Genomic DNA, 17,642 nt, shown 5'->3' with positions numbered 1-17,642 from the left:
TTCATGCCAAAATTGGCATTTGCAGTTTCAGCAGAATAAGTTGCTTCATACTCGAGCTCACCAAACCAACTCTCCTCTTCTCTCCTCCTCTTTTTCTCTCTTTCTCTGGATATTCCAGCCCTATCCTCACTCATTCTCTCCGTTTCCCACCCGTTCTCTCCTCATAACTCTGTATTCTGTTGAAATGGTGCTCATCTTTCTATCAGGATTATAATTTATCATGATTCTCATCACCACTGCCCTGCTTCTGTCTCTCCAGTAGTAACTTAAAACACCGTAAAACAAAATTCTTCCACAGAGAAACGCCCAGAGAAGCAATTTCATTTTGCTCAGAGTGTAAGGTGTGGTCAAGAAAACCACATGGCACAAGTTAAGAAAAAAAAAAAATAATCGAAATATGCCTTATCAACATGGCAATATGGCCAAGTGCAATATCCAAATCACAAGATCTGCAGTTTTTTGATAAAATAAAATTTGTCTCAACATGCCATTATAAATGAAGCCTACAAATCATCCAGACCTCATCACATCATCGTGTTTACTTTTTTCAGTGCAAATGAAATGCAGAAATTATCATTTCCACTAAAATCATGACTCATTTTGCAATTGCAATATCTGTCAAAGTAATTGTAATCAATGTGATTTTTTTGCATATCATTCAGTGCTATGTGGGAGTGTGTACCAAGCAAACAAAGTGTGACAGGTAACAAGATTCACTTCTTTGTTAGAGCTTTTTTAGAGCTACAACGATTAATTTATTATTAATGTATTATTAAATGAATCACCAACTATTTTGATAATTGATTAATCATTTTGAGACATTTTTTATTAAAAAAACATCCAATCTGCGGGCAGCGTGTGGGAGTTTTTTTTTTTTGTTTTTTTTTGCTTTGTGCTTTTTGGGGGTTAAAATAACGTCCCCAGAATTTAAATTAGACCCTGGTCTCTGTGGTGGATCGTAGTGAGTTCCTCCATGTTCCTAGTTCCTGGGTAAAGTTCCTGTGGTGGAAATGTGTCCTATCACATTACCATACAGGAGACTGGCATTCAAACTATGATCTTTTCCTAAACATAACCAAGGAGATCTGGTGCCTTAACCAAACCAAATACATGTGTTGCCTAAACCTACCATCAAAACAAAACCAGTCTGAATTAATGTTCATTTAGTCTTAGTCTTGAGATCAAAAGTCTGTGCTGGATTTAGTCATAGGTAGTCGACCTCATCCTTTTCACTTTTAGTCCAAAACATTTTAGTTTTATCAAGACCAAGTATTTTAGACTAAAAAAAAAAAGTGGTGCTGAAAATTTGCCAGAAAATGACAGGTTTTATGATTAAGAACGCAGCTTTGTAGAGAGGGTGTCTGGTCTGATGTTCTTCAAAAGCAATGAGAGACATGAAACATGTTCTGATTTGCATATTTATTTTTAACTGACATGACTCAACAGATGAGGCCCCCAGATGAATGGAGCATACTGTCTTTACAGTCAACAACAACAGAGATGTCACTTGAATTCTTTAGGCCTTATAGCGTTAGTCTTATATCCATTAATTCATTCAAGTGTTTCTAACATAGTTTGTCTTCTACAACACGAGCTGAGAGTGAGACAGCAGAGTGAGACAGCAGATAACAGTATGTTTGATTCAAGGAAGACCAGGAATAGAAATGTGCAGCCATCTAATGACACTGGATTTTATTTTATTTATTTATTTTTTTGTCTCCTTTTGTTTCATCAACAAAAGTAAAGTAATGATGGGACTTGCGGCTCCTTGAAGGCAACCACATCTTATGGTTCCCACCCTTTCTGAGAGCCAAAGATCAGCTGATCATGTTTTCTTTTCTTTTCTTCTTTTCAGTTGCTCTATTTATCTGCGAAGTGAGCAGGATGTGGATCAGATTCCATCTTAGACATCCCACAAATATAATTTCACTCTGCATGTGTTGACAAGGTTCAGCAGCACTAAACAGCTCAAATTGCCAGACAAATGATCTGCATTAGGGCTGCAACTGACAAGCATTTTCATTATGGATTAATCTCTTGATTATTTTCTTGATTAATCGATTAGTTGTTCGGCCTTCAAAGTGTCAGAAAATGGTGAAAAGTCTGTCCTCAGATGTTTGTTTTGTCAACAACTCAAAGATATTCAATTTACTGACAAAAAGGAGTGAGGACACCAGAAAAATTTCAAATTTGAGAAGCTGAAATCAGAGAATTTGGACTTTTTCAAAGGTCAGATTTTGAGATTTGTGACACCCTACTCTGAACACACCTTCATAGATTATAAACATGATTTGGTATTTGAGAGAATCACACTTCCCGTAGCAGTTTCACAGTATTCATAGTTAATTTGAGAGCTTCTGAAGGCAGAACATAATGCTTTTTCTCCTTGAGTTTTATTTATATTTGCCCTACAGTATGACGCTCACCATCAGCAGTTCATACGAGCTCAGTGCTTACAATCTCTTTATAACTTCAGTAAATGTTAATGAGCACACCATGTGCTGCTGCATGCATGATGCCTTATGAACCCTAATAAACACTGCTTCAAATGACACATCATATAAATAATGATGCATTTCCTCAGGACTTTTCCAGGAACTGTGGACACTCAGTGTGTCACCTGGTGGGGTGGGTGGTGGGGTGGAGCAGGGTGGAGGGTTTGAAACAAGTTCTGTGTGACCGCTGGTTGTCAATGAGCCGACAACAACAGGACCCCCACCGGTCATTTCATCGATTACCGGCTCCAGACTCCCGACCTGGCCTTTGAATAAAAGGACCAGCAGCGGTCTGGGGCTCATAGGAGGGCGTTCACCAGCTCTGAGCCTCAACGCCGTCCTCGGCTGAGTGGATGTTCAAGAGCTAGACAGCCTCTGGACGAGACCCAGAAGATAAAGAAGTGCAAATCTCTGCTTCAATTTGCACACTGTAACTTTTTTAGATGTCTTTGTTGTAGTGGCCAGTTGCCCTGTGATGGCTGACACTTTATTCTATCTGTGCCTTTTATGTGTTCTACTTGGGCCTTATTGCCTTGGAAACATGTATATAATTTAAAATGTGTTTAAACAGTATTTTGTGTGCTGCAGCAGGCTTGCAGCACGCAGCACAAATAGAACCCTCTCTATATTTGCTGCATGCTGCAAGCCTGCTGCAGCCACTACATGCTGTGTTTGCACCCGCTACCACTCTGATTAACGTATTTTGGCTGCTGTGGATGCTGCACAGCAGACGTACAGCAGCTGTGCTGCATACTAGGATTGAATGGTTTTGAAAAAAAACATCTAATTGCGATTATTTTGACTGATATTGTAATTGCAATATGATTTGTGTGTAGGACATCATTTTAAATCATTTTAATATGTGTTTAAACATGTTTGTGGGCTGCAGCAGGCTTGCAGCAAAAACAGAACTCTTCTCTATATCTGCTGCAGCCGCTGCGTGCTGCATTCATGTCCAGTATAAATGCACACAATCAGCTGTCATTCTAATTAACATATATTGGCTGCAGGTGTACAGCAGTCGTGCTGCATACGTGCTGCATGCAGTGTAAAATAACAGTAAGGTCTGTTATTTCTGTATAACAGATCGTTGATGCAGTTGTAGGATGCAGTTCTGATTAAAGACTCTGGAGGAGCAATAAAATCATTTTTAAATAATATTTTGTGTCAAATTATTGATTTCTTTGGAAAGTAATCATGTAATTAGTGGGATAACATCCAGTGAACAGGTGAGTGCTGTGAAATAAAACCCTTCAGGATGATTCAAGTCCTGCATCAGCCTGACTATACAGTAAGTTGTTACAAATTAACTTGCTTACTGATCGAAGACTAATAAAAACTATTAAAAATATTCCTTTCTCCTGGGCTGAGCCTTTTTTCGAGTTACATTGACTGGACTATTATAACTGCATATGAAACACACACACTTGTAATTGGACAAACACCCCAGGAAGACTATTTCTGGATTACGTTTAAGACCGGATGAAGCACACAGTGTAGGAGGGAGAGAGACTTTGAGAAAGGAAAGAAACGAAGAAGAGGCCGAGCTGCAAGAAATAAAAAGAGAGAACAAAAGATGAAGATAAGGAGAGAACAGAGAGAGGAGAGGGTGGGATGGACGGACGGAGGGATGTGAGAGGAGGGAGGAGGGACAGATGGAGAGAGCACCAGAGCCAACAGCAGAGCTAAGTGGGTAGTGTGCTCCCCAGACAGCGCTCCATATGGCCTGGCAAAGCCATACACAGCCAGGCAGCACAAACACACACACTCACACAGCATGTATACATACACACATATACCCAAACACTCCTCGACACAAACAATCAAATTCACACACGGAGCGCAGATTCACACATGTACCCACACACATACACAGCTCAGTCTGAGGGGGAAGCACTCTGCATAAAAACCACAAAACCATCTGATATATTTTTAATCTCCTTTGTATTAAAGTCATTTAAATCCTGACATTTACTGTAACATTAAACTGCAATTTTCTTTCATAGCTGAAGAGGAGCGCTTGTTTTCTGCAGCTTTGCCAAGCAGTGACGCTCCCTCCAGCTATATTCACTGATTTATCATAATGTACACCAGGTAATTACGTGAATCAGAATGAAGACATGTCAAAAAAAATGGGTCTATGTTTTTTTTGCTCCCATCTGGCACGTTTGTCCGATACTGCAGCTGTCCATAAGGTGCTCATCGGGGTAGAAAACGGGGTCACCTTTGTCTGGTATCACTCTATGGATCACTTACACGTAATTTATAACAAAAACTGTTTATTCGCCAGTGTTCAGGGTAACGTGTTACTGTGATATATTACTTTTTGCTGTAATGAAGTAATATAATGAGTTGTTAGTGTTGTCAAAATACTGGAATTTCTAACTTTGATACAATACTTTGAAAAATATTGATTATTAGATGTAATAAATTATGGCCAATGTTAAATGTTAAAAGTGTAAATGAGTTATTAAACTTATTAAGTTTGAGACTTATTAAACATCTCAAGTACAACTGAATTAATAACTATAGTTTATTTGACTAGAAAGTTTATTTGTTTTGAATCATTAAAAAATGACCTCAACTTGTCTTTTTAAATTCAGTCAGTTTAAATTTTTAAGGCAGCCCTGGCACTAATTTTTCTTATTTAAGACAAATAGTTTATTTTTACAGTGTACATTTACTGTGTCAAGTATTGCATTACCAAGAGCACAAACCTTACTAACAGCACTTATTAATGGTTAAAACTGCAAGCCAGCAAAAAACACAACCACAAACACGAACATTTGTATTTTGGAACATAAAGCAGCAAATGATCTACTCAGTCCAACACTGCATTTATGTTTATAAATATTTTGTTTATTAAACCTATCAATTAATGAGGGAAATAAGCTCTTTACAGAGGTCCCTAAAACACAAATATTTTAAGAGACTAATTAATATATATTTATTACTATACTGACTTTACTGAACATGAAATGATGGGTTTTTATATTTAAAATTTATTCACTTCCTTTAACTTATTGCAGTGAGAGGTTTGAATAAAAATTCCGAGTTGCATTTACTGTAAATATTAAGTTGGCTAAATTAATCATTTTAATTTAACTGTGATTAAAGACGGCATGTAACTCTGACTCTGTATATTTAAGTTTTTTCTGCTAACTTATTCAGGTTTACAGTGTATTAAGAAAAGAAAGAAAGAACAGTCTCAAACATACAGAAATGTAACTAAGTGTGTGCGCGTGTGTGTGTGTGTGCATGTGTGTGTGCGTGTGTTCCCCCTCGCCGGAGCAGAGGCTCATGGGAAGACCAGGATAGCAGCCAACCCCTGAAGGAAGTGAGGAAGTGACTCCTCGCCAATCCCAGGGGTCACAGAGGTTACTACGGGGCTGCTGGGCCATCGCCATGGTACCCTGCTATCAGGGGACACCAGGCCAATCACATTTCGTGATGTGAAGTGTAAACACCCTGCACACACGCTGCAGAACATCCAGGTTCCCTCATTACAGAGGTATGTGTGGTTCCGTGTGCAGACACGGAGGAACGCGGGGTGGAGCAAAGGACCAAGACATTCTGTGCATGTAAAAGTGACTGAACTTTTTCAAAACAGTAGCTGTGCAAAAGTAAAACTGAAGCAAAGTAACCTAACCCATTTAAAGGGATAGTTCAGATAGTCTGAATAATTTGTTGTTGTGTGAGTTTCCACAGTCAGTGTAGATGGAGGGTGACATGCCCTCAGTTTAGAGAAGCAGAAACAGAGGTTCTCAATTTTTTCTCAGCCTGCGACCGCTTAGAAGATAGAAAACAGACCAGGGACCTTCTCACATTTGTCCCTTGGAATAATCTGATGGACCCCAGACCCCTATTTGAGAACCACTGTTTTAAACGACTAAAAAAAAAATCAGTATCAGTTTAAGCGTATGGTATGTTTAGAATATTTTCACCTCTTTATTTTGCTGTCAGACAGACTTTTCTGATGGGAAACCCCCGTTATGTCAGCCAAGTATCACTCTCTCCAAACCAACCAAACTCCACTGACAAAATCTGTGATTTTATCTTACAGGATGCAAGATGTCGTGGTCTTCTGCTGCCTCAGTTTTTTAGTTTGTTTGTGTTATTGTCTGACTTTGATGAATCCAAACTAACCTTTTAAAAAACAGAAGTTGCATAATAACACAAATTAACTAATCAATCAAGGCAGCAGCACCAGAAACTCAGGTCTTCTGTGAGGTAAAATTAGTAATTTTGTCTATGGAGTCTGGTTTGTTTGGAGAAATGATATTTGGCTTATGTAAGAGTAGTTTCGCATCGGCAAATATTGTCTGACAGAAAGGTAAAGCGGTGAAAATATTCTAAATATAGTGGATACTTAAATTGATCTTGATTATTTTAGGTGGACCTTCTTATAGGTGGCTGAAACACAGGGTTCCTACACCTTTTCCAGAATTTTCAGGGTGCATTTTCAGCTTTTCCAGCACCTTAGAGCTGTGGTCAATTACATATATATTTATATAATATTTATTTCACTTCTTCATCACATTAAATCAGATGTTATTTTGCTTTAAACGACAAAAAATTTATTTTATGATAGAATTCTAAAGAAGGGCGTCAAATTAAAGGAACACAACAAAGTTTCATATTTCAAAATATTTCAGCTTGCATTTTATGTAAACTGACTGAGCCAACATCCAACTTATTTTATTTCTTTCTCTAAAAAGTGAACTATTCAGTCAGAGAGTGAGAGCTTATTTTGAAAGTAATGCAGTTTCAAGCAAGCACTTATGTATGTAGTTATGTAATATACTCACTATGAGTAAGTACCTCACACAACCCCACTTCAAATAATCCAAACTATCCTTTAACCTTTAATCCCTTCTTCTGACTATATGTTTATCGCATATAATTTGTAAATTATCGCTATATTGTATTATGCACACACTGGAACATTTCTATCATGCTCACAAAAAGACTTCCAGGTTCAAAGTCTGCATAGTTCCAGTAAAACTCATCAGTTTGGGATTAAAATCAGTTAAATTTAATGTAAAACATTATGCAAAAACACAACATAAGAACCTCCAATATTGGACCTTGAAGAGAGCATACAAAGTGTTGAATAAACATTGGTTACTGCATGGAAAAATTAAATTAAAATGCATTGAGTAACACAAGGTCATTAATAAGACATATTGTGACGTAGTGATTTTATCATTTGAAGCCTTCTGTATGGTGATTAACTGCAGCTGAAGGATTACATGTTCCCCTACAGACTGAGAAACTTTTACAACTCCAGGGCTTATTAAAAGTTTTAAAACCCCAAGAGATGAACTCAAAAAGTACACAGTGGTCAAGTTTAAAACAAGCCATTTTCTCTCGCAGCGCTCTCAGATTGCCAGCAGCTCAATCAACGGCCCACCAGAAGTCCATTCTGTCTCCGCTGAGCCGATCAACCTGACAAACGTTTGGCAGCAGCTGACCGTCAGCAGCCAGGTTTCCCTGCCCACTTTATTTCCTACAGACGTTACAATCATCCTGTGAATAAACATTATGTCTTCACAAATACACAATGAGCAGATAACGTCTGCCAGCCAGGGCTTCCCTCAGCGTTTTATTTACTTACTGAAATGAGCACAGGGACGATCAATGTCATCCAATATGAGAAGATTTGTTATCCATTATGAGATGATCTATATGCTGATATTAAGAAATGCTGGTCAGGAGGTGTTTCACCAGATCTATAACAAGTCAGAACTTCACAAAACGGGTTTTAAAGATGCCGCTGGTTCTGCAGCCTGATCTGCTCTTGCAGGTCGTTCCAAAGTCAAGGGGTCCTGATGGAGCAGCCAAGAGGGCCGCCGTACCGGCGCACAAGGGGTTAACATCTCAACTGTGTAGCTTGGGCCCAGACCCAGCCAGGCTTTGAAAGTGATCAGTAAAATCTTAAAATCAATTCTAAAATGCACAGGGAGCCAATGGAGGGAAGCCAGGACTGAGCTGATGTGATGTCGTCTGTTAAAACCAGTAAGACGCCTCGCTGCTGGCGTGAGAGTGACTTTTGTTTAACGCCAGAGAGGAGAGAGTTACAGTGATCGAGTCTGGAGAATATGACTTCCTCTAGATCCTCAAGTGTTTTTTTATGTCCAAAACCCAAAGATATTCAGTTTGTCATAAAAGGAGTAAAGAAACCAGGAAATATTCACATTTGAGAAGCAGAAATCAGAGAATCTTTATTATTAAAAAATAAATAAAAACAATTAATCGATAGTTGATGGTAGTCAGTGATTAATTTAACAATTGATTAATAATGCAGTTCTAATTATCTTTGTTCTTTAGTTTGAATGTGCTGAAATTAACCAATTCAAGCTGGAAAAACAGCTCCTTTGAATTTCTATCCATCTATCTAATTAGCGACCAGCTAATTAGCATTACTAACAAATGATAAAGATAACAGCCTGTAATTTTGTTTCTGGAAGACTTTTTTTTTTTTTTAGTAATCTTAAGAGCTACAAACACAGATATATATAGTTTAACTGTGTGAAAATTCAGCTTTATAAAGTACAGTTTCTCTGTCAAAGTAAAACATTAGATGAGAATGTAATTTAGCAACTTTAGGACTGCAAATAACGATTATTTTCATCATCGATTAATCTGAAGATTATTTTCTCAGTTAATTTATTATTAGTTGGTTATGACGTCCTTAAATGTCTTGTTTTGCCCACAACCCAAAGAAAATCAGCCACTAACAGAGAGAAATAAAAAACAACTGAAAATATTCACATTTAATGAGCTGGAATCAGAGCGTTTAGACTATTTTCCTTTAAAAATTACTCAAACCGATGAATCAGTTACCAAAATAGTTGCCGAGCAGAAAGTCTGAGCACACGTTGTTTTATGTTAAGCATGTGAAGTAAAATGGATCCGTTTGTTGAGATAATATCAGAATCAGAATCACTTTATTCACCAAATGTACAAAGTACACAGGAATTTAATTTGGTGATGCAGCTCAGTGGGACAACAGGATGAAAAGATGAAAGAGACGAACTTAAGATTAAACAGTTAAAGTTAAATATGAGAATTATGTACAAATAAGAATACTACAGAAATGGAAAAATAAAAGGTACAAATAAGATAGGAATAGTAAAGTACACAAGATAACATTAACATAACCATGCTAATGTTAATTTACGTTAGCATAGCCATAGGTATTCCCATTATGTGTTAGCATTGAGCTAACGGACCGAGTGCTGTTACTTGCTAAACATGCTAAAAGTAAAGTTGCATTTTGGAACAACGAGCCAAATGCTCAGGTTTGCTGCAAAGACAAACAGGCCCTGAATCTATATTTATTTATTTACTTAGAGAGTAAGTTCAAGACACCTTAAAGGGACAGTTCACCGCAAGATCAAATATACATATTTTTTCCCCAAACTACATATTTTTCTCATAAAACTCTGTAACTCACACCAGAAAATAATGTAGATGAATAAATAGCACCACATGACAGGGGAAAAATATGTGTTTTTGTTTTGGGGGTGAACAGTTCCTTTAACGGTTTTGACGTTTTTGCGTGAAAATCACTTCGTAGACACGGTGTTATCTCTGTCCCAGCTCAGTGGCCCCGGCAGAAGGAATTCTGTCAGAATACCGTCCGTAACGTCTGGTGAATAATGTGGAATACTGACCGGAAAGACACAGACTGTATGATGTTAGAAATGGAGGCCATATTGTGGGATTCCTCAGAGAAGCAGATGTGCTCCAGCTGACTTACTCTGTAATCCCACTTCACTCTCTGATCCAACAACACACACACACACACACACACACACACACACACACACACACACACACACACACACACACACACACACACACACACACACACCAACATACACAGATAGAGCATAAACAAGCTTTATCCTTTGATCATTGTGTGGCAGAAAAAAAAAAGACATTAGTGGCTGTAGAAGTCACAGCGAACAGAAACGCGTGGAAACTGGCATTTCAACGTGCAAATAAGCCAGCGGGGATGGAGATGCTCATATAACATCAAAGAGTGAAAACGACAGAGTCTGTTTCAAGTAACGTTTGCAATTCAAGTCTGTATTAACAACCACTGATCAAATAACCACACACACACACACACACACACACACACACACACACACACACACACACACACAGAGCGGTGAGGGAAAGATGATCACTGAGCTGAGCCATTATAAAGAATCGCTCCTGACCAAACCATCAAGCATCCGACTCCCACTAATTGGACACGAGATGGAAGGCGTTGTTCCAGCAGGAGCTTCGAAAGGCACAGAAGGACTCCATGATATTTATATACATATAAATATATATACATTATATGTATGTATCGGGGCCAGTATTTGTTTTTTTCTCTCCATCCCTGCTGCATGATATGGTACAAAAAAAGTCATATTGCAATTATTTTGACTGTAAGTGTGCTTGCATTATTAGTAGGAATCCTTTAATTTTTTCATGAAAAAAATAATTGAATCATGATGATGTGATATATGTTGGGGTGTGCACCAAAAACATGTTTTCCTTCATCTCAAGAACAAGATTTTAAGCATTAAAGTACTTCATTATGATGCTGTTTTCTCACACATTTTTCCTTTTTCAGAAAATTGTAATTTCTGCTTTGTTTGGAGAGAGCGATATTTGACTTATATACCAGTGGATTCCCATCGGAAAATGATGTCTGACAACATGGAAAAGATATATATAAGATATATAAAATATTCTAAATATAGAGTACACTTAAACTCATATAGATGTTTTTAGGTTGGCCATGTTTCTGGTGGCTAAAATACAAGAATCCTACACAAGTCACACACACACAGTCAAATTCAAGCACTTTTCAAGAATTTTCAAGGTGCATATTCAAGCTTTTCCAGCACCTTACAGCTTTAGTAAACTACATATATATATTTATATAAATAATTATTTCACTTCTTCATTACCTTAAATCCACTGTTATTGTGCTTTAAACAACCAAAATGATATTTCATAATAGCAATCTACAGAAGGGCAACAAATTAAAGTAAAACAGGAGCAGAGAAATCAGGAAATGTTTTCATCGGCAGTGACTGAACACAACTCCTATCAGCTGAAACATGAAACATTAAAATAAAGCTGGTTTGAGTAATTTTGTGACACAAAAAATCTTTGATTTCAGCTTCTTAAATGTGAATATTTCTCTGACAGGAAACTGAATATGTTTGGGTTGTGGACAAAACAAGACATTTCAGGACATCATCTTGGACTTCGGGAGACACTAATCAACATTTTTCACCCATTTTCTGACAATTTACAGTCTAAACAATTAATTGATTAATCAAGAAAATGATCGAGGGATTAATCGACTATGAAAATAATCATTAGGTGCAGCCCTGTTATCATTACCAAAGAAAACAGCAGTGAGCCCTTTCAGAATAAAGGCCCAATAATGAGTCAATGATAACTTAAGTTAATGGCACTGTTTTTAAAATTGTTTGAAAAAAAACACCTTACTTATACTATGTAAGCCTGGCTTCATTTTGTGCAAACAGAGCTGTTTACTATGTTTATAATAATATCATACATCACAGCAGTTATGCATTGTTTGTCCATTTTTGTAGTTTTTTCCTCCTCCTGCTCCTTTTCCAATCATGGAATGTGCATAAGTAGTTTGTGTTTGAGTGTATTTTCTGTTTTTGTGAGATTAGTATTGGACGATACACTGAAATAAACAAAATCAAACTAAACTTATCTGAACTAAAACCTGAAGTGACTCCTGCAGACGAGCAGCTTGGCTGCAAACTGTGAGACACCCTGAGTCTCTGAATCCGGCCTGAGAGGCAGTTCCTCCTCAGAGGAGGACGACAACATCAGCTGGTCTCTAATGACTCAACAGGATCTGGACTGGACTCACTGCACTGACCGTGTCCATCTTTAGAGAGATGACAGACAGCAGCAGCTGGACTGTGTGTGTGTGTGTGTGTGTGTGTGTGTGTGTGTGTGTGTGTGTTGAACAGGACATAAAGTCACTCAGAAGGTGAAGAAGTGTGCGCAGCACCAACTGAGGCATATTTCCTCAACATGAATCAAAAAGTCTGAATGAGGGGCCTCTGCGGTGCACTTCCATTTAGAGTATCATACAAAATTACATGATGATGATGGTTTGAGTCACACTTTCAAAAGATAATCACCAAAACATGAGTTTATCCTTTATATTGTTGACTCATCTGAGGTGTAAAACAGATTTCACAACAAAACATGAATGTGAGACAAAAGGACGGACTGCCAGCGCTTAATCGGAGGTTGTTTTGGGCCACTGGGGTGAAATGACGTTAAAGTGACGTTAAAGTGAACACCCACTTTTAAATTCCATACCGACTAACTGATACTGAGCTGATGGTTAACTCGCCAACCCTCCCATCTTTCCCAGGAGACGCCTGTTTGTCATTGCCCTCTCCTATTTCCTCCCATTCTTCTGTATTTCTCCTGATTTCTGACAAATTTTCACACCTTTGTTTTCTTTTTCGTTATCACAACCTGTTTCTGATCCTGCACGGTGTGTGTCAACCCCACAACTCTGCAAAGTCTACTGTTTCCACCCAGACAGCAACACAGCGACACCCAACCAAACTTCCTAAGAGGAATTCCTGTTTTTAAAAGAAAGGGACGTGCATTTGTACCAGAACATGCCAAAACATTTTCTTGTAGAGGCAGGAAAAAAATAAATGCATGAAAGAAAAGTTCACGCTAGAGAGGCAAATTATTCTGCATTCTTTCCTGAGAATTAAAAGTAAAATTAAAAGTATTAAACATAAAAATGCTGTTGCAGTGTATTATTTTGTTAGTTTCCATCTTTAAAAGTCACCAGAAACTCAAACCTACTACTGAGGTCTCAAAGTTGGCAATTATAGTCACAATTCTCACATATTTCTCTTGATTTAAGACAAATTTTCACTTCTCTTTTTCATTTTGTGTATGAGCTCTACAACTCTACAACTCTACAACTCTGAGCAGTCTACCGTTTTTACTCAGACTACACTGCAGTTACACCAAATGTTGTTTCCTGGCATGCACGTGATGTGGAAGAGAGCTGCTCACGTCTCGTCCTCAGTGACTGAGATGGAGAGAAACAGAGGGTACTAAGAGAAAGAAATACTCAAGCAGTATCATTAAAAACTGAAACATAATCATTTTCAGTGTAAGGAAAATTGGACTAAGTAAGGCTAAATGCTGTGATCCCATTGTGTTTTCCAGCTAGTAAGTGTCACTTATTGAACACCTGCAGGCATCCGTTTGCAAAAGAGCGTACTTTTGTTATTTTCATTCTTTAAAAGTCACCAGAATGCAGGAAAAGTTAGTAAAACTCTGAAGGAACCCACAACCAAGCATTTTCTCCCTGTTTTTGAGTTCTCCAGGTTAGCAAGTGTGGTCAGTGGTTAAATAAGAACTGTTGTCACTCACCGGACATCGTTTTGCTGCGGAGGTTTCTTCTGCCCAACCAGGTTCACCGTTCTTGCTTGGATGGGCTTCTCCTCCCTGAAACACACAGAGTGAGGAAAACGCTGTTAGCACAAAACTCAACTGTGAACTTTCTTTGGTTTCAGGTAACTTTGCTGTGTTTTGTATGTAGTAAAACTCTTCACAGAGACTTAAAACCTGACATCCTGCAAAATATTACAGCCAAACCTGAATTAGGGCTGAAACAAACAATTATTTTCATCAGCAATTCATTTAAAGGTGACAAATGCGCATCATAATTACCCAGAGCCCAATGTGATGTCATAAAATGTATCGTCTGTCCAACCAACAGACTCTCAGCTCTTTATTTACTGTCATAAATGACAAAGAAAAGCAGCAAATCCTCACATTTATGAAGCTTGATGCAGCAAATGTTTGATTGAAAAATAACTGAAACAATTAAAAAGTTATCAGAATCATTGGCAACTCATTTTCTTTAGATGAAGCAGCTCTAGTTGTTTGGTCCAAAAAATGTCAGAAAATAGTGAAAAATGTTGATATGACTCAAAGATATTCAGTTTACTGTCAGAGAGGAGAAAAGAAACCAGAAAATATTCACATTTAAGAAGCTGAAATCAGAGAATTTGTACGTTTCTTTTCTTAAAAACTGACTCCTGAATATGAAAATAAAGCTGAATATGAGCATCAGTACAGACTGCAGCTGGCCCTGAGTTCATTTTGTTATGCTTGGCTCTCCTACGAGTAACTGCTAGCATCAAAGTTTTGCCTTGTTATGCTCACACAAAGTCATGTTTTATGTTTTCTCTGATTATCTTCTCACTCTGAATGAATTATAGACTTCTGTTTTAAAAGCACAGAAGCTTTTGTTCTTAGCTGCTGTTCTGTGTCACCTGAGTCAGTGAGTGGATGCATGAAACCTTTATTGCTCCTGAGGGAATCTGCGATGCACAAAGAGCATCATTTTAGGAAATCCACAAAGGGCATCAAGTGAAAGTTCAACAAAGTGCCAAATTCAGACCATGTGATCAGAGCCTGTTAGTCAGCTGATAAAGGATGTGATGCCTCTTTCAGTCCACATCCTGGTGTTTGATACACCTTCGCCCTGAGGATACACACACATGTTCAGGTCAGGGAGGCTGAAGTGGGTCTGCTATGATCTTGTGAGCTAAATCCATGATGTGCTGGTCTGTCATGGAAGTAATGCTGCAAATTGGTTTCCCAGCTGTGTCCCTCGACACTGAATACAAAAGGTCAAAATACTCTGAATCAAAGTCTTGTAGGGCTTTCACAATAATCACAGTCTTCAGTGACGGTTCAAGCTCAATGATGGCTCAATATCGTGACACAACTTCAAACTTGGAAGTCGGGTTGTGAATTTTGTGCACTTTCCTTAACCGACAGTTGATCACGTTAACGTCAACTAAAGAATGACAGCAGCAGGTCGAATGTGGGTAACTGCCAGGATCATAACAGCCAGTAAAACTGATCATAAATGAAGTAATTTGCAAAAACAAAAAAAGAATGGTGCTTCCTCACTAATGGTGCTAGTGAGGAAAATCTTTAGTCGGCCACAGCCCTAAATGACAGATCGATATCGTGACCTGACCTCAAACCTGGAAGCTGCAAATTTTGCCTTGTTTTATGTTGTTTTACTGTTGTAATACTGAGGGACAGTCAAGAGAAACTTTGAGCCTCATTTGAAGTCAACCACTGGAAACATTTAGCAGTAACTTGCAAAAAAAAAAAAAACACCCAAAAAGCACGGCTCTAATACTGCATACCACAGGTCGAGTTCAGTCACCATGACAGCACTACTTGTAAAATAATATCAGCAAAGTCTTGACTTTCCTTAAGAAGTACAGACATTGTTGAACCTTTACAAACCTAGCATTCGTATTAGCATTCCATGTTAGTTTACCATCAATAATAGCAGCTATAGCTGTACTCCTTTACACTTTCAATAGTTGTGTCATTCATGATTGCAGGAGACGGGACTTTCTTCTGAAATCAAAGATAACAATCTCAAATGACATGGCAGGCACCAAACTAATAAAAAAAACTCTTCAAATACAAACAAACTGGTAAAAATGCTCATTAAGAGTCTCATAGCAGTGATGGAGATACGTTTAAGGCCTACGACAGCGATGACATGTTTTCAGTATGTCCACTGACACATTCACAGTGTGATTCAAAGCCATCTCATCCATAAACATGAACCGTGGGCTCTGATCAGTCTGATCACAGAGGAAACTCAAGAGAGAGAGAGACACCCCCCAACGCTGCCAAATACAGAAGACATGTCTTTATATCGTCAATACTGTGGATAACCCGCTCATTATGAGACACTTTCTGCACATTAAGAGTGGTGATATCTCTTTGTTCTGCACGGATTCTGACCATCTATGCTGTACAGACTGTTTAAAATAAGCAGTGATTGAGGTAGATTTGACATCTTTGGGTTATACTGGAAAAAGAAGGAACAAAAAAGGGAAAAAGTAACTTAATATTGCTACTTTTCCACAGTGGTGTCATCCTGAAATCATGTTTACTGGATTTTGGTGTCTGAATATAAGGTTAAAGGACCATACCAATGTGTTTGCAAGCCCCTTATTTCAGGAATTTCACACATGGTATGAAAATCAGTCACTCTTCAAACATGCTTGAGTTCTGTAATGCTTAAAGGGATAGTTCAGATTATCTGAAGTGCAGCAACATGTATTAAAAAGTGTAAGTGTAATGTACGCTATATTTAGAATATTTTCACCACTTTATCCTGCCATCAAAAAGCCTTTTCTGACAGGAAACCACTGTTATATAAGCCAAACATCACTCTCTCTAAACCAACCAAACTCCAGAGGCAAGAGAAGTAATTTTATCTTGCAGAACACTGGAGCCTCTGTTCTACTGCTGCCATGATCAGGTACTATGCTTGTGTTATTGTGTGACTTCTGTGTTTTCAAAGGTTCATTTAAATCCACCAGAGTCCCACAATAACACAGTCAAACTATCTGATCGAGGCAGCGGTAGACCAGCGACTCCTGTGTTCAGCCAGGTAAAATTACTTATTTTGCCTCTGGAGTTTGGTTGGTTTGGAAAGACTGATATTTTGCATATATATGACAGCAGTTCCCCACTGAAAAAGGCCACATGACAGTAAGTGGTGAAAATTTTCTAAATATAGCGCACACTTAAAATGATGTTATTTCAGGTGGGCCTTTTTTTAAGCAGCTGAAATACATTTTGCTGCTGACCCCGTCCACAGTAGTACATTGCTTTCTTATTGTGTACTTTTGTTAAAAGGAAGCCAACAGATGTCTGGCATTGTAGGAAAAATTAATTCAAATTTCTATACTATGGTTAGCTGTGGTGTAAAATCTGTTATTTTTTTATTTAACACTGACAAAAACATCCTGTCTGTCACATTAATATCAACACCAATATTGACGGCATTAATGTGATCCACATTTTAAAATTGTTTGGTCAATGTCATCTTAAAAAAAAAACTGTTTTCATTCTCAGTTACCTTCATTCACCACAGGCTGCTGTAATCCCTGACCTCATGTTACCTTACATGAAAACGATCCCGATCAGTCCCACACAAGCAAGTAATGAAATTTAGGAGAAAAGACAGCAGGCTGGGATTGGATTCTTACT

General features: G+C 38.0%; 1 protein-coding gene across 1 annotated transcript in view; it reads right to left on the bottom strand.

Annotated features, from left to right (window-relative positions):
• rims1a (regulating synaptic membrane exocytosis 1a) overlaps positions 1-17,642 on the bottom strand; it is a 110,461-nt gene that overhangs the window by 85,817 nt on the left and 7,002 nt on the right. The window contains exon 2 of the mRNA XM_084735433.1: positions 13,971-14,045. Coding sequence (XP_084591559.1) covers positions 13,971-14,045 — 75 coding nt within the window. The remainder of the gene's footprint in view (positions 1-13,970; positions 14,046-17,642) is intronic.

This window comes from Lutjanus erythropterus, chromosome 14 (assembly GCF_056507025.1).
Source record: "Lutjanus erythropterus isolate fLutEry1 chromosome 14, fLutEry1.hap2, whole genome shotgun sequence".
NCBI lineage: Eukaryota > Metazoa > Chordata > Actinopteri > Lutjaniformes > Lutjanidae > Lutjanus > Lutjanus erythropterus.
Note: the sequence above shows the minus strand (reverse complement) of the source record. Positions and strands in the feature narration are given on the sequence as shown.